Here is an 18,660-nt window from a genome sequence, read left to right as displayed (position 1 = left end):
GGTTTTTTTTCCCCCCCTCTTTTAAGATTTTCGTTCATTTATTTTTGTTTATTTTTTGGACAAATCACAATCTTATTCATATATAGTTAAGTTTAAAAAAAAAAAAAGATAAATTGATGTTTTATAGCATTGAACAATGACATAACGTATATTTTGTTTAAGCTTAAAATATCCAGATTAGTGATTGTATAAAACTTGAGCCTAACTGTAGTAGTAATTGTATATAAACTTGTTGAAATTAAAATATAGTTGTGTTCTTGACTATAATTAAATCATTTAAGTCTATATAAAGCAGACAGGTTAGGAAATAGAAATAATAACAGCACAGTTTAGAAATTTTTCTTATTTCCTGGTAAACTCTGACATAATCATCTCAATCTGATTAGATTTGTGTGAAAATCTTTGTGGGAAAAATGCTTGTCTTTGTGTATAACTACTTTTTTTTTTTTTTTTTTTTTAAATTACAGCCAGTTGTTTGGGGAAGAAGATGCTGATCAGGAAGTGTCTCCTGACAGAGCTGATCCTGAAGCTGCTTGTGAGTAAAATATTCAGTCTTGAACTTAGCATTTACTCAAAAGCTTTAAATTTTCATGGCTAGTTTTCTTATTGTAGTTATCAAAATAGCATTTTGTAAGAATGCAGTGCTAAGATCATACTTTCCCTTTTGACCCCTTTAATAGGCCCCAAATCAGGTAGGCAAACACTAAATCCCAGGATAGGTTAGTTACAAATGAATTTTCTAGATAATTTTAAAATATTTCTTTCATCAGCTGAATTTGGTCTCACTTTCATGTCTTTTGACGTTAAAACTATAGCCAAATGTCTTTTGCAGGGGAACCAGCAGAAGCTGAAGCCAGAGCAAGAGCATCTAATGAAGATGGTGATATTAAACGTATTTCCACTAAGGAATGGGCTAAATCAACTGGATATGATCCAGTTAAACTCTTCACCAAGGTGAGATTTGTGCTCTCTCAAATAGCAGAGTGGTATAGATTATGAAATTCTTTTTCTTTTGAATTCTTTTGAAAGTCAAATGATTTCCAGGCAGAGTCACACAACTAGTAAGTATCCAAGTCAGTCAGTAAGCAATTATTGGGTGCTTTTTTATATTCTAGGGATTGGAGAAACTGGGGATACAGAGATTGTGGAGAACTGAAAATCTTTTAAGGGAAACAATAAGCAAACATATATGTACAAACAAGCTACGTAATAGAAAATAATGAGGGTGAAGGCACTAGAATTAAGAAGATGGCAAGAAGATGGCATTTGTCCTTGAATATAATAGCTAGTTGTTGGATATTTCGATGAATTGTGTGTCATTAGCTAACATGTACAATTAAGGGATTTTTATGCTCAATTTAGCTTTTCAAGGATGACATCAGATATTTATTGACAATGGATAAACTTTGGAGGAAAAGGAAGCCTCCTGTGCCTTTAGATTGGACTGAAGTGCAAAGTCAAGGTAAATTTGTACAGATCTTGTGAATACTTTATTTAAATCCTCTATTCCCATATACAAAAATATGTACCCCCATTTGATTGCATTTCTTGTGTAACTAAATTATTTTGTTTTGGACATTTTTATACAGTGAGGTTGTTTTGCTGCCTTCCATAGACTTGATGTTTGCCAGTGATCAAAGAAGTCAAATTTCCATAATAGCATAGTCTATTTAATAAGAAAATGTTTATAGAATATTATCAGAAATGTTTTGTTTTTTATAGTAAAATTGGTATTTTTACAGTAATCCCTTTAGTCATCTCCTCTCTTGTCGATGCTAAACTTCAGAATGTTGAGGGTGGATGATTTAAGCTATTTTGAAGAAGGGGAGGGAACTACTTTTCCTTTTCCTTTTTTTTTTTTTTTTTTTTTTTTAATAGACAAAACCAATGTAGGGTCCCAATTAGAATCAAAGTCCTAGTTTTCTGGAAACTTATTCATTTTATACCTTATGATAGGTAAGACATTCCTGAAAGTTATGGATGGGATGTCATAATTTAATCTTAACACATTGGTCTTGTAGTACAAACTAATAGACTGCAGTGTTAAACATCTTTCCTCATCAGAAATATAAATGGAGTCAATCATTCTAATGTGTTGTATTGTAATTCTCTTAAATTACTGCCCAGATTCATTGGGCTTTTATTTTTTCCCAAAACATTTTTGCTTTTTTGAATATTTGCTTGGTTGCTTTTTTAAATTGAATGTTAACAAAAAATGCATCTTTACTATTATATCAGAGATGAGAGAATTCGAATCCAGAGACTAGTAGAAAACTAGTAGAAAATCTGATTATAAGTACAGTAGCTTAAAGAATTACTCAAAGGAAAATACTACTGATTTCATCTATAGACAAATTTTTTTTTAAGTGAGTTGGAAAAAAAAGTGTTGCTTGCAAACATTTAGAATTTGAGGGATACTAGCTGATTGTGGAATTTTTTTGTTATGTTTACTTTTAACTTTTCAGTTGAATTTAGCTTTGTACTTTTGAATTCTTTTCAATGTCTGGACATAAATTCTCTGATTCCTATTTTTTCTTCCCTCTCCCACCAAAAGAAAAGGACCTCTTATCCAGAGTATGACCTCTGCTGATAAAATGGCAATGATGCTTGTTTTTATATTGTTGGGGCTCTATTACAAAGGACTGAGTTCAAATACAGCCTCATATACTTCCTTCCATTGTGATTCTGTGCAAGTCACTTAATAACCTGTTTTCCTCATCTGTAAAATGAGGATAATAACACCTGCCTTCCAAGGTTGTTGTGAGAATCAAATGAGATTATAATATTCTAAAATGCCAAGCATAATGCTTGGCAAGTAGTAAGTAATAAAAACTATATAGATATTAAGTATTGCTATCTATTAAACTATCTACATAAAAAAGTGGTAGAATAAAAAATGCAGTTCAACTTCTTCATAGTTTTTTGTTGGTTTTTACAAGTTGCAGAGCATTGACTTTTTGAAGTATGACGTATGAATATGAAGACATATTTGAATTTACCATCTAAAGAATTTTTGTTAATTATGTGTGTTGTTGTACTTTGATTATTTTAAAATGCTTGTCTGGCGTTTCATACTCTAATCAGGGGTAAGATTGAGAAGTTTTATGTGGTGACTTACCTTGTAGTATTGTTACGTCTTGCACATATTTTTAATGCCTAACAGTTACATTGACTTTTTTTTTTTTTTTTTTTTTTTATAGTGACCACAACTGCTTTTGCAGGGAAGTAATTCTCTCCTTGTCCTCACTTAGGACTTTTCTGACATATATTCATTCTTGAGCTTGTGTCTCCCAACTAGCTTTTCATTATTGTGCTTTGAGAGAAGAGTTTGGTTTTTGAGATTTATGTGTGCTACTATATTTAATTAATTTATTTATTCCTTTTTAATGCTCATTGTTTAGTGAATCATGTAGGGAGAGAAAAATCAGAACAAAAGGGAAAAACCATGAGAGAGAAAAAGTAAAAGTGAACACAACATGTGTTGATTTGCATTCAATCTCTAGAGTTCTTTATCTGTATGCAGATTGCATTTTCTATCCAAAATCCATTGGGATTGCTTTACATCACTGATTTGCTGAGAAGAACAAAGTCTTTCATAGTTAATCATTGCATTTTCTTGCTAATATTGTGTACAATATATTCCTAGTTGTTTGTTTTGCTCAGCATTAGTTAATATAAATCTTTCCAGGCCTTTCTAAAATGAGCTTGTACATCATTTTTTATAGAACAATAATACTCTATTACCTTCATATACCACAACTTGTTTAGACATTCCCCTGATGGGCATCTACTAATTTTCCAGTTTTTTGCAACCACAAAAAGAACTGCTAGATATTTTTGCACATGTGGGTCCTTTTCCCTTTATGATTTCCTTGGGATACAGATCCAGTAGTAGTGTGTGATACAATCATTTAGTCATTATTATTATTATTATTATTATTATTATTACTTTTTTACCCATCTTATAAATGGTTATTTTATTTTCTTGGAAAGTAGCTTCCTTTCACTTTTTAAAAAACTTATTTTATATGATTAATTTTTTGCTGTTTTTTCACTTGCCTTGAGAAAACACAAATCATCTGAAATTTCACTTTAGTGAATGGAATAGGGAGAAACTTGAGGCAGGTGTACTATTGAGAATGCTGTTGTCAGTGGTTCAGGTAAGAAATTTTAAAGGTCTTTGACAGGCTCTGTGTTTTTCCTTGTGAGTGGAGAGAAATGATCATTGTAAGGGAGATGCTAAAATTTGGCGGTGTATAAGATAAAAAATTGCAGGGAGTTGAGGATGACTCAAGGGTTTGGAAAGATTTTTTCAAAATACATTTTTCCTTTTATATAGCTTTGGTGTTTGAGTTTTTCAGAGATCATGCTAGCAAAGTACAGCTAGCAAATCCAATTTAAAAATGTTTTCAGTACAGTCTGGTAATAGAATGTGTTTCTGTTGTTCATTGACCAGCTTATCTAGATTTGTAGCACCTCATTACCAGATTGGCTTGACTGACAAATTATTTTGGCCAAAGAAACTTTTGAAGACTGCTCAATGGTGGTTTTGGGATCTGCACCAGTGGAGGGAAGGCAACTCTGATAGTTATAGAGCCATAAGATGTTGATTTATAGTCCTAGCCAGTGTGAATTATTGATCTCCTACTTTTGCTTTATTGTTGTGAATAACTTCCTGTAAATCTTTCAGAATTGTAAAAATATTCTTCATATTTATCATTTTCATTTTCATTCTGTTAAGTTGATATACCACAGTTTATACAACTATTCATCAACATAGATATTTATGTCATTTCTAGTTCTTTTGCTATTACAAATAATGCCTAGATGTAGTTTTGGACAGATTTTTTTTATCTTTATTGTCATTTAAGGCTTCTTTACAATAAAGGGATCATCTAGCATATGATTGATTATCTTTGTATTTCCTTATTTCTTTCAAAAAAATTTTTTTTATCACTGCAGTTCTATTGCCAAATCTATAAGGATTAGGTTTTAACCATTTCTTACTTTTGCCTTTTTTTTCACTTTGCCACTTTTATGGGTATGAAGTGATAACCACAGCACTTGATTTTTGCATTTCTCTGAACATTAATGAGATTGATCATTTTTCTATGATTATTTTAGTAATATGTATTTCCCTTTTGTAAATTCTATGTATATTTAAAACTATCCAGTAGTGACTGATTCAGGAGAATTGTCCTTAAATATCTGTAATTTCAGGAATTTTAAATGTTTAGTTTTTATATTATGGCTCCTGGAAATATTTTCCCCAAATAAATATTTTTATCTTGGTTAAATTTGTTTGATTTTTAATGTAATTAAATCTACCTTATTCCTTATGATTTCTTCTCTAAAAATTAATTATATTATTTTCTGTTTGATATTATGTTCTTAATGTTCAGGAATTGCTTTTGTTTAATTTATTCAATACAAACAATGGTAAGGATGCTAATGGTGATATGTGATAAAGAATTATGCCCAAGTTAATATTATCTTTTTCCCCCCCCTCTGTTTGAAGAAATAAATATAGGAGATCAACAAAATGAATCCACATTAGGTTTAAAAGACCAACAGGTTCTGGATGTCAAAAGCTATGCACGTCTTTTTTCAAAGAGTATTGAAACCTTGAGAGTTCACCTTGCTGAGAAAGGTGATGGTGCTGAACTCATATGGGACAAGGTTAGTTGAGAAAATGCAGTAATTAATATACTAAGAATATGTTTTAATTATAGAGCAGCTCTTTTGAAGCAATATTAACCACACTGGGGATTTATTAGGGAGGCATTTTAATGTCAATAAGTCATATGTTGGATAAATTGGGAAACTTATCAGATTTTTGTTTTTTCTTGAATGGTTATGAACAATGATTGGGCAGCTAGAAGGTGCAGTGGATAGTGGATAGTCATCTTCCTGAGTTCAAATCTGGCCTCAGACATTTAGTAGTTGTGTGACTCTGGGAAAGTCACTTAAATCCTGTTTATCTCACTTTCCTTATCTGCAAAATGAGCTGGAGAAAATAGCAAAACACTTCAGCTTCTTTGCCAAAAAAAACAAAAAAAACCCAAATGGGGTAACAGAGTCAGACACAACTGAAAAAATGTATTTATAAAGGACTTTTCCTCTCAAGTATCACAATAGTTTTAAAATGGGTATAACGTGTACTGTCTGATTTGCAGGGTTATTGTAATGAAAGTGCTTTGAGAATCTATGAGTAAATTTTTGTTGTTGTAGATTTTTTTCTCACAAAAAACATTTTTTGTGGACAAACGTTCAGTAATAAAATTTATGATGTACACAAGTGAAAGAAAAAATTGGTCTGGCTTAAAATAATTTTAAAAATCTAAAAAATGTTATCATTTTCTGAGTGTTTATAGAGTGAGTACCTTTAATCATTAAAGGTTTTTTTTTCCTTCTTGAATTATTGGCAGGATGATCCATCAGCAATGGATTTTGTTACATCTGCAGCAAACCTCAGGATGCATATTTTCAGTATGAATATGAAGAGCAGATTTGATATCAAATGTAAGCTTTACTTTCCTTACTCCTGGGTCAAATCACCTTCATCTTTAAAGCTTTTTTGTTTTTTTTTTAAATATATTTTAAATAAACTTTAAAAAAAAGTTTTTTGTAAACATTTATCTTATTTTTTCAGCTATGGCTGGAAATATCATTCCTGCAATAGCTACTACTAATGCGGTGATTGCTGGGCTGATAGTCCTAGAAGGTTTGAAAATTTTATCAGGAAAAATAGATCAGTGTAGAACGGTGAGTTATAGATAAGATTTTCAAGTTTTGTTTCTGAAGTCATATCTTCTATTTCTAATTTCTTTTGTGGGTATATTGCCCCCAAGATCTTTTTGAACAAACAGCCAAATCCAAGAAAGAAACTACTTGTGCCCTGTGCATTGGATCCTCCCAACCCTAATTGTTATGTTTGTGCCAGCAAGCCTGAGGTAACAGTGAAATTGAATGTCCACAAAGTCACAGTCCTTACATTACAGGATAAAGTGAGTATAATGAAAGTTTCTCTTTATCAAATGTAATCTCTGCTTTGATTACTGTATTAAATTTTGAAGATATCCTAATGCTACTACTTTCTTTTTTCCTTCTCAAAAAATTCCAAACTCCCCTTTGTCCTTATTATTGTTCAAATCATGATCTAAGTATCTAGGTATAAAAACTAGAAATTCTAGGCACTGAACTATAATTGTTTTCAAACCACAAGAGTTTCTCTTGAATCAAAACCTAAATGTTAAACCTATATTTGTTAAAGGAGTATTTATTCACTACTAGAAAATACTAATGTTTTCCTTGTTTTATTGATATTGGGGATCTGGTCATATCATCTATGAAGAATGGTATTTAAAAATGACTGGATTTGGATTCTGAGGTTCTGGGTTCAAGACCTGCCTTTGCTACCTGTCTACTTCTTTGTGATCTTGTATAGTGTTCTTCTCTAAATATATAATTGTCCTCTGGGATCAGATTTCTTGGGGAGCTTCTGGAGGCAGCCTTAGTTTCAGTTCAGTGCAATAATCACCTCAAATGCAGCTAAGAGTTAAAAGTTCAGTCCTTTATTGTCTCCTTCAAAATAGCCCGGTTAGCTTTCCTTGGTTCTGAGAGCTCTTGTTGCTAGTCCTTTGCCTCTGCCAGCTTCAGCCTCCAGCTCCCTCTGAATCCAAAGCCTCCAGCCAGCACAATGGTGGAATATTGAATGGATCTGACTCCTCCGAGAGACTGGGCTTGTGGGAGCTGTGACTTGTGAATCTCCCAAAAGTCTCTAGTTGGCTCATGGGAGTTTCTTATATATGATCTCTTAAAGGTGTGAACTCTAATGTGTGAACTCTCCCAAAAGTGTGAACACCAAAGGTGTGTGGACCAAGTACATAAGCATTGTTTTTATAAACTCCAGTGATTTACCACCTTGTTTCAAGTTCTGGCCCATAACAATCTTGGAGAAGACATTTAGTTTTTTTGGCCCCCAGCTTCTTCCTCATTTTAAAGAATGACAAATTTTAAGAATGTTTTCATATTGTCTTAAAATTGAATAATATCCATTTTAGAATGGGACTGATGGGACTGATTTGGATTTAAATAAATGAGAGTTCTCATGATAAATATGTAGAAGAACATTTAGTAAATCCTATATAACTTAAAATCATTTTATAAGACTAAATTTTAAAACATCTGCTGTGATGCAGATTAAAAGACCATATTGGAAAAGAGAAGGAAAATGGTGCTACTGAAAAATAATTCTGCAGGGTTTTGTTGATTTAAAGTATGGTAGTGGCATGAATCTTTTTCCTTTTTAGATAGTGAAAGAAAAATTTGCTATGGTAGCGCCAGATGTACAGATTGAAGATGGCAAAGGAACCATCCTCATATCTTCAGAAGAGGGAGAAACAGAAGGTATTCATTATATATATTAGCTTTTCTTATTTATTTGGAGAATTGTTAAGGTGGTATTATTTCTTTCATTAAGGATTTGAGGACTTGTTTTGAATACAATTTTGTACTAGACATGGGAATCCAGAAAAAACTGTAAAGTCTCTTTGGATTTAACAGAAGTCCTGTTGTTTTAATGTTGAAAGTTTCAGCAATATTGATTTGTGTGTAGTGACTACATAGCTATGCATGACCTGATTGTCTTAATAGTAGATAAAATTAATGAAGCCAGAGTTGCAGTTGTAAACTCTGCCTGGACCACAGTTTATTTGCTTATTCTTATTATTAATCCTAGGGTGATGATTAAAATTGTGAAATAATGGGATAGATACTAAGTCAAGGAAATTATTTCTGTTTGAAATGTAAGATTCTCTTGCAAAAGTCCTATAAAAGGAGTTGTCACTTTTCAGATGGTGGTGTCAATTTGGTGTAAAGGGGTTAAGCATAGTTTGAATTTTGTCATCTTTAATTGGGTACAGTTTATTTAAAATGTATTTCATTGTTATAGAAGGATCATGCATTTTATTATTTGAATTCTATCAATTTTCTAGCTAATAATCATAAGAAGTTGTCAGAATTTGGAATTAGAAATGGCAGCAGGCTTCAAGCAGATGATTTCCTACAGGATTATACATTATTGATCAATGTCCTCCATAGGTAGGAATTTTTATGATTCTAAAATAAAAAATATATAAATATAATTTAAATTAAGTGAATAAGGTTGTTTTCTTTTTTAAAACTTCATTGTTCTTGTAAAACATCAATACACTTGTGCCTCAGGTAGCTACTGATTTCTTGGCACAAACATAGAAATTTTGGGATCTAGAAATGTAAATGGACATGTTTTATAACTTTTAAGTAAAGGAAAACAGTCATATTAACGTTGATTATTAGTATTCAGAAAAGCTGCTTTTTTTTTTTAATAGTCTAGTTAGAAAGTGATATTCAGAATTTCAATTTATGCAGGTCTTTACCTTAGCAAAAAACCCCCCAAAACCCTCCCCTCTCCCCCCCAAAATGCAGCTAATGATAGCTTATGTTTATGAAGTGCTTTTGGGAAATAATATTTTTACTTATAAATTTATTTTCAGCATTATAAAAATATGAATTATACAAGTTTTGGTCATTGGGATCAACTTAGAATATCATTGTATTTTTATATAAATTTTCTAGAAGTAAAAAAGCGTTTGTTAGCATGATAGGTAAGATGCCAAAAAAAAAAAAATTACTTTCTTTGTTTAAGTGGGAAGGGAGAGCCCAATGATCTATAAAAGGCTAGCTTATCATAATCCTAGTTTGATATAGGCATGGCTAGGCCTAGCAGCTCACAATACAGCTGAGAGGCAGAGGTTTTATAAAAAGACATTGAGGAAATCTCACTAAGTTATTTCTGATTGGTTTCTTGTTTTTGATAACATAGCTACCTGGGATTGAAACTTTTCAGTATAGTTACCAGGAAGTTTAAAATAAAGCATTTAACCTGGATCACGATGACTTTTTATGATGCAGGTAAATCATGAACTATCTGTTAAACAGGTTGCTTTGAGGAAAAACAAACCTCAGAGCTATAGAATTGTGAGCTATTATTTATAAGTGATTTGTTTAACTTCTCTTAAGGAATCTTGTATTCCTTCTGAATAGTTAAAAGAATCTTATTCTCAGTATAGTTTGATTATTTGTATTTTATTATATTCTGATTCTCAAAAATTAATAATGTGGGCATGCCAGAGTATTTGATTAGCTCTGATTACTGTGATCCACTCCATTTCTCAGCCATACAAGAGAGTTTATTGTAAAAAGGCAGTTTGTTGCCTTTATTTTAAAATGTAACTTTTTTACAGTGATGATCTAGAAAAAGATGTGGAATTTGAAGTTGTTGGAGATGCTCCTGAAAAAGTGGGGCCAAAGCAAGCAGAACAGGCAGCTAAAAACATCAGTAATGGCAGTGATGATGGGGCACAGCCATCCACATCAACAGGTAAATCACTTCACAGAATCTCAGAATTGGAAGGGGGACCTCCAGCCATCTAGAACAATACATATTTGAACAATGAGCCCCTCTAAAACATACCGAACAAATGGTTATTCAGCCTTTGTTTGAAGAACTTCAGTGAAGGGGGGAACCTACTATTTTCTGAAGTAACCCTTTCCATTTTTGGATGGTTTTTCTTGTTAGGAAATTTTCCCTTATTATCACTTTGCCTCTTTGCAGTTTCTTTACATAGTTTTGCTCTCCAGGGGCCCAAAACTATAATTTTTAAAGTGTATTTATAAGGGTACAAGTCTAATTCTTCCACATAATAGCCTCTCAAATTTTTGAACAGAGCTATCAGGTTTTCCTGAAATTTTATCTTCTCTGGGTTAAACATTCCCAGTTCCTGTACCTAATCTTCATTTGCCAGGAACTCAAGGTTTTTCACCATCCTCTTACACTTCTCCAGTTTATCAATGCCCCTTTAAAAAATGTGGTACCTAGAAGTGAACGTAATTCTCTAGGACAAGTATTCTGATCAAGGAAGAATTCAATGGTGAGACTTATTACTTACACCTGAATATCATTTTCTCTAATAATGTAACCCAAGACAGCATTAGCTTTTTTGGATATTATGTCATACTGTTGAAGCATGTCACATTCACCCCCCCCCCCCACATACCCCCCCCCCCCCCCCCACCTCTCTTTCCCCTCCAAGCCATTACATTTTTTCCAAACTGCTGTTAAGTCACATCTTTCTCTCCTTTTTGTTCTTGTGATGCTGGATTGTTGTTGTTTTTTTTAACTCAAGCATAAGACTTTATATCTTCCCTTTTATATTCTATCTGACTTGATTTGGCCCAGTGTTTTAGCCTATAAGTAGCTTTTTAGATTTTGCCTTTCATTGTATATAATAATCTCTTCCACTTTTAGGTAATTTACAGGTGTGGTAATTTTATCATTTGTCATCTTATTTAAGTCAGTGATTAAAAGTTTTAACCAGCACAGGTTTAAACCACATATTCCTGGAATTTTTCTTTGGAGACTTTTCTAGGCGACATTCAAGTAGTGGTCATTCTTCATTCCTCACCAACAATATCTAAATTTACCTAACCAGAACTATTGTCTAGCCTAAATCTCTTCATTTTTTAATAAAAGAATAGTAGTATAGGTTTTGTCAAATATTTTGCAAAAATCTAGCTAAATTATATTTTATATTTCTGTGATATAGTTTTAACATCACAAAGGCAAATAAGATTATTTCTTAATGAAACCATGTTAGCTCTTTGTGATCACTGTTTCCTGTTTTATAACCTTTCAATATGATACATTCCACAATTTTGCCAGTAATCTTCATCCTATTTCCTGGTTTCTAATTGGCAGATACCAGTCTCTCCTCTTTGAAATTTGAGACATTTGTCCTACTCCAGTTTTGTAGTAGTATTCCCAATCTCCACAAACTTTCATTGATGACAGCGTTTCACAGCAGTTACAATCACATCTGCCAGGCCACATTAAGTATATAGGCTGTTGTCTCTGGTGATATGAAGTCAAAGGTGCTCTTCCCTGGGTATGAAACTTAATTCTCAAGAGGGAAATGGTTATCAATTTTAAAATTTACCATGGAAACTTTCTGCTTGATTTTCTTGGTGTTTTCTGAAATAAATGCTATTTAAGTGCCAGAAGGTGTGGAATTATTTTTGTTTTTAAGATGGGCCTTTGTATATGGGAGGTATCAAGAACTTGAGTTTGGGGAAAGACACATAGAAACATTTGACAGCAATTTAATGAGTGAGTAGTGATAGTTTACAACTGAATAAATTATTGGTGTTTGCTGGTACATAAAGGAGGCATTCTCAATTTCCGTCTTTGGAACACAAAATTAAATTTATCTCAATAGTATTTTATTTTTCCAAAAACATGTGAAGATAATTTCAATATTCATTTTTGTAAAACTTTGTGTTCCAAATTTTTTTTTCCTTCTTTCCTTATCTCTCCTTTTTCCAAGACAGCAAGCAATCTATATAGGCTAAATTCAAAGGTAAATTTATCTGGCAAAAATGATTTATAGATGCAGAATTAGGACATTTTTAAGTGTCAGTAGTGCTGTGGAATCTTGGACAAATATTCCTCACTAACTTAGGCTCTGCATTCACTTTATGAAATGTTATGTTCATTGACTATTTTGTCAAAGATCGTATTTTACGAGTTGTAGAAAATATTATAGAACGATACAACATTGATAGGGTTTGCTATGTAGCAAGAGAAATAAAATGTAAGGTAGAATATGAAGAGTGGTGAAAGAAATATACAAAGTCCTGATGAAAAAGAGATCACTTATGGATGCGAGAGTAGAGTATAGGATCGGGTAAAGCTGAATTTGAGCAAGTTTGAGGTCGACTTTAATGGATGGGTAGAGAGTTGGGGCTAGGAAAGGAATGTTTTTGCAAGTAGAAGGAGTAACGGGAGCAGATATACAGATTGGGGAAATTGTGGGGATAATGGGTAAGTAAAGAATTGTCTTGCGTGGGCTGAAGCTTTAGAATGCACAAAGAGGAATAGTAAAGATTAGTCTAGCCAAACTTTAGAGGGGCCTTGGATGTCAAGTTGGAGAAGTTTAGATTTTATTTAGTATGAAGTAGAGAAGTACCGAAGGGACCAAGGAGAAATGGTTTTGTTAGAACTATGCTTAGGAAGTTTATTTTTTATTTTTTTCTGGTAATTGGGGAGGGAGGAAGAAAAAGTTCATTTCAATAACATTTATTCGGTGTACAATGTGTACAGATCATTGTAGTATGGCATCTGATCTCTGGTGTTGACAGTGGGAACAATGAAGGAGGATGGAAGAGAACTTAGGAAATGACTGAATTAGAGAAAATAATCTAAGATGACTGATGTTTTCAGTTTGTGTGACTGAGAATCATAGTGTTACCCTAGAAAAGAATAGATAAGTTTGGAGTTGGGGGAAGGTTATCATTTTAGCCTTATTATTAACCAAGGATTTCTGTATATCATGGGCTTCCTAAGATTATGATAATATCTCTTGACCTTTCTAGAGTTGAATATGAATATGCTTCTTGGATTTAGTGAAACTTGTATTTCATTATATACTTAGTTATTTTCAAACTGCTTTTAATCAAGTATTAAAGTGAGCTACTTTTTCTTTGTCTTACATTCTTTATTCTGGATCTTTTATTACTTTTTAGGAGAGCCACTCTTGGTCTCATACTCCAGAAATCTTAAAAATTGATTGTAAAACTCAAATCTGAATTGTGTATGTCTTAAGATACTTAAGTTGAAATTGCATTTTGCTTTTTCTTGATAAACAATATGTGAACCATTTTTATGACCTTGACCGATTTCTCATTGAAAATTGAGTAAGACACATTGCTCTCTGAGAAGAGTGCAGTAGTTTTACAAGAATAATAATTTGAAATGTGAAAATCACATGGAAGCATAGTTCATCATAGACTAGTATTTAAAAGTGACTTTTTTTTTTAATAAGCTCAAGATCAAGATGATGTGCTGATCGTTGATTCAGATGAAGAAGGCTCTTCAAGTAATGCTGATGTCACTGAGGAAGATTCAGCCCGGAAGAGAAAGTTAGACGATAAAGACCATATCAACGCAAAGAGGCCACGTACAGAACAGTCTGAAGATCTAGATGACATTATAGCATTAGACTGAATGAAAATAAACTGTTCATCATTTTCTTACTGTCTTATGTTATCTGGGCATTTGGGTTAAATGGCCAGAACTAGACTATTTATGTCCTTTGTTCCAAAGGAAAATCACATCACTGACTTGAAAATGAGTCTTTCTCCTTGATAAAACATTCATTTGGATAGAACCATTAGAAATATTCCAGTATGCTATATTGAGTGTAGTAGGAATTTAGTTTTTAAATACTTGAAGAGAAGTATTTGCTTAAACAGTCATTAGATAAAAGACAATACACAGTGCATGTTACAGCTTTTTATGTAAATACCTTTAGGTATAATTCAGTAGTTAAAAATACTGTGGTTTAGTAAAATTAATACCCTGGTTATAAATATTACACCTTTATTTTTGGCTAGGAAAAATATTTTAGCTCAGATTTGATTGTTTTTCACATCTTCAACTAAACTGAGATGAATTCAAAGATGCTTCAAGTGCTGTGTGTTGAAAATTGTTTTAAAATATCAACTGGCACTATGTACATTACTGTAAAACAATGTTAATTTACTCAATTTTTCAGCTTGTACTGCCTGGTATGTCAGCATCAGAAAATTTTTGTGTATTGTTACAGTTTCAGGTTATTTATATTTGATGTTTTGTAAAACTCAAATACTCCTATACTGTACCTTTAAAGGACCAAATAAATGATATCTGAATACTTGCTATACATGCCTGTACAGTCCAAGTTAATGCTGACATTGTTGTGGGTTTTACATAGTATCAGTATCTTGCACACATATTTTTGTTTTGAAAAACCTAAAGTGTACATAGAGAAAACTCTAGATCTGTGGAAGGGTAATTTAAAAAAGTTTCTCTCTAATAAAATGTTTTCTTGAAATGTTAGCTAGAACAGTTGATTTATGTTCTAGAAAAACATGCTAAAGAATAGTGAGATTTGCCTTTACTGAAGATATTTTGTATGTATATATTTTTTTATAATTAGGAAGTTTGTTTCATACTCAAGACTTTCAACCTTGTTCATGTAAAGGTGATGTTTTGATTTCAAATGGTTGTAAAAATCTAAAGGGATGTGGCAATTAATTGGTTGATGAGGGTGAGTGAGAGAAATGGAGAATGACATCCAGGTTTTGAGCTTGAGTATTGCAAAGGATGGAGTTGTCGTCAACCATAGAGAATATAGGGTAGAATGGGGAGGGCTTGGGGATAAATGATAATGAATTCAGTTTTTGGACATGTTGAAAATTTTTTGGGGGACATTTTGAGATGTCTAGGCAGTTGGAGATGCAAGAATGTAGGTCAAGAGAGGTTAGGGCTGAATAAATGGATTTAGGATTCACCAGCATTAAGATTATAAATAAATCCATGATATAGTGAATGAGATGACTTAAAAGAAATGGGTTGCAAGAGATCCTTGGGGTAGGAGAACCCTCATGGGTTAATGTGACCTGGATGAAGAACCTGCAATGAAAACTGAGGAGTGATCAGAAAGGAGACCCAGAAGTGCAATGTCATGAAAACCTTGGAGAAGAGAATAATGAACGACAGTATAAAGGGTTGGAAAAAGATTAAAAAAAAAATCAGGATTAAGAAAACACCATTGGATTTGCCAATTAAAAAAATCCATTGGTAACTTTGGAGAGAGGAGTTTTAGTTGAATCATGAAGCTGGAAACCAGAGTACAGAGGAAGCAAAGTAAGTGCAGTCATCTATTGTAGATGGCTTTCTCAAGGAATTTAGCCACAAAATGATAGGAGAGGCTAGCAATTAGAGATGAATGGATTAAAGGAATTCTGAGGTTGGAGGAGATATGGGTGTGTTTGTAGGTGGTACAGATGCAGTCAGTAGATTGAGGATAAGTGAGAATGGGGAAAATCTGGAGATAGTGGGATGAAATGGGATCACTTGTACTTACAATAAAGGTTTGCCTTGGCAAGAAGTGCCACCTCTAAATGAAATGGTGAAAGAGGAGATATGTAATGTACTTAAAACTCTTAAAATGCTAAATAAATGTCAGCTATTATTTGGAGCTGGATAGGGTATTAGAAGTAATCTCATTCAACCCCCTACATTTTACCTTAAGTATCCGAAAAATTATTGTCATTGCTTAGTGGGTGATAGAACTAACATTTGAACTTCCACATCCAGAGATCTGTATTTTCGTGACAGGGTTGCATTTTGTCCAGAAGTAATAGGGAGCTAGCCATGGAACTTTTTAAGTAAGGGAGTGACTTGTGAATTAGGAAGATCATTTGGTAGCTGTGTAAAAAACACATTTACCTATGAGCATGTCTGAAGGACATGTAGTATGAACAGGCTCTAAGGGTCCAGCCAGGACTATATATTACTAATACTTAAGATGACTTATTAATCTCCCTGTGCATTTATAGGAAATTTTCATTGTGCTTTTTCTTGAGGTTTGGGGTCACAAATAAAAGTTAGAACAATTTATCTTTATAGGTACCTAAAAATACCTAGTGATAATATGCTACCTGAGACCACATAACCAGATTCTTTAGAATATTTACTGTTGCTTAGATTTCCTTTATTCCTTCCTTCCTCCTTTCCTCACTCCCTTTTCCCTTCTTCCTTTCTCTGTGTCTATGAGGTCTCATTCTTGGATTTGCTATGCATATCCCAAACTTTTCAAGCAGATTCAACCTCCATAACATTTTTTGGTAATCTTTTTTTCCCCCCACTTTCCAACCTAGTTCAGACCTCCATAACCTCTTGCTTCCACTATTCTAATAGATTTTTAATTATTTCCCTGATTTCATTTAATTAGCCAATTCACTCTGTACACAACTACCAAAATAATCTTCCTAAAGTTTGGCCATAAAATTTTCATGCTCAAAAATCTTTATTTTTCTGTTGTCTCTAGGATAAAATACAAATACCTTAATCAGGTATGGAAGACTTTCCATGATTTAGTTCCAACATACGTCATGCTTTATTTATATTTTAGTTTCCATATTCAATGTTCTAGGAAAAGGTGACTACTTGTTTTCCAAACTTGATGGTTTTTTCTCCCAGTTTTGCCTTCAGAAAAGGCATGCATGAAATATACTTTAATTTCTGATTCTCAATGTCCTTATATTTTGTCAGGGCTCATTTAAGTGGCAAGTAGGTTGAGAAGTCTTCCCTAAAGTCTCCCCAATTTTTTTTCATTCTCTCCAATCACCTTGTATTTATGTGTACATGTTGTATTCCCTCAGTAGAATGTAAATTCCTTGAGGGCAAGGATTGTTTTATATTTGTACATTTACGATCTCAAAACACATTAGGTCCTTAGGCATAAGTTGCTGAGCTATATGCTGAAGCACTTTGCACATGAATATTCAAGGCAAATCTATTAGAAGGTGGCAAATATATTAGCATAGGTTAGACTAGAAGAATAAAATACATTTCTTTTGAAATATTCAATAATACAGTCTGGATTTTTCCCAATTAGCCAAAATGATTACAGTTTTTCTGTACTGGGAAGTTACAATAATAGAATATCCTACTTTGCACTAAACTTGTAATTGTTTCTCTTAAGTACAAGATTTTTCTTTTAAAAAGAAAGTTTTTTGGCTTTAGATGTTTGCCCATATTTTTTTCCTATTGGACAGAACTGTTGGACCCATAGCTGGAAGTTATGAAAAGACTGATTTGCCCCCAAAATGAAATGTTATTTAAAATTAGTTTTCCAAAAATGTAATAGGTTGGAACTGAATAGTGAGCTTTCCATCACTAGATATTTTCCAGCACATACTAGATATTGTAGTGGACTCTTACAGTGAGAGATGGACTAGGTTTCAGGCTTTTTCTCAGCTCAGATTCTAGGATTATAAAAGCTGGATTTTGTCGTCTATGCTTTTTCCACATTTAACTTTCTTTACTTTGTGGCTCTTTATTTCCTGAGCAGGCAGGCCATAGCAACAGAAAATAGGCTCTGGTTTCCAGTATTTGACAAATTACATGCAACTTCCATGCAAATAGAGATAACAGCTGCATAGAAGGCCTTATCTGGAAGGAAGTTGGTCTTTGGAAATGTAGGGAAGAAGCAACAGTAGTGCATAAAGCAGATGATTTATCCCTGACCCTGCCTTCAAATGCAGGGCAAAGTGGTGGCACAGGGGCAACGATTCTGGCTTCTCCATAAATACCTGGCCTTCCTTTTGGTTCTTGGCATTTGCTGCTCCTATTAGTCACTTTCTTAGCTTTGGGTTTAGAGCTGAGAGGTTCTCCTACCTGTGCTGGGTCCACAGTCCTGGGAACCCCCTTGCTGGGAAACATTTCCTAGGCTTGGGTCACATGAAGGTCACACAGCCTTTATATTTAATGTGTGGGGAGGAGACTAGGGCCAGGCATGTACGATAAAGGACATGTGGAGGCCCAGCCAGAGGTTCCCTGGACTAGCCAGACATTACTACAAAACTTCAAATCGTGACTAAGGACACAATCAAGAATGCCCCAATTTTATAAGTCTTGTTTAATTTAAAGCTCACAAGTTTAAATGTTTGGGGAGGAGGGAGCGCGATAAGAAACACTGACCTGAGGCGGGTTGAGAACTGCCCGAGAAAAGA

At 33.3% G+C, this 18,660-nt stretch overlaps 1 protein-coding gene across 1 annotated transcript in view; it reads left to right on the top strand.

Moving 5' to 3' along the window:
* UBA2 (ubiquitin like modifier activating enzyme 2) overlaps positions 1–14,801 on the top strand; it is a 28,752-nt gene extending 13,951 nt beyond the window's left edge. Inside the window, exons 7-17 of the mRNA XM_012553765.3 lie at positions 468–535; positions 833–954; positions 1,363–1,462; positions 5,519–5,679; positions 6,429–6,522; positions 6,653–6,765; positions 6,852–7,007; positions 8,313–8,409; positions 8,997–9,102; positions 10,287–10,423; positions 13,923–14,801. Of these exons, the coding sequence (XP_012409219.1) occupies positions 468–535; positions 833–954; positions 1,363–1,462; positions 5,519–5,679; positions 6,429–6,522; positions 6,653–6,765; positions 6,852–7,007; positions 8,313–8,409; positions 8,997–9,102; positions 10,287–10,423; positions 13,923–14,104 (1,336 nt within the window). The 3' untranslated portion in view covers positions 14,105–14,801. The remainder of the gene's footprint in view (positions 1–467; positions 536–832; positions 955–1,362; positions 1,463–5,518; positions 5,680–6,428; positions 6,523–6,652; positions 6,766–6,851; positions 7,008–8,312; positions 8,410–8,996; positions 9,103–10,286; positions 10,424–13,922) is intronic.
* Positions 14,802–18,660: the final 3,859 nt, after the last annotated feature.

This window comes from Sarcophilus harrisii, chromosome 2 (assembly GCF_902635505.1).
Source record: "Sarcophilus harrisii chromosome 2, mSarHar1.11, whole genome shotgun sequence".
In the NCBI taxonomy this organism is placed as follows: Eukaryota; Metazoa; Chordata; class Mammalia; order Dasyuromorphia; family Dasyuridae; genus Sarcophilus; species Sarcophilus harrisii.
Note: the sequence above shows the minus strand (reverse complement) of the source record. Positions and strands in the feature narration are given on the sequence as shown.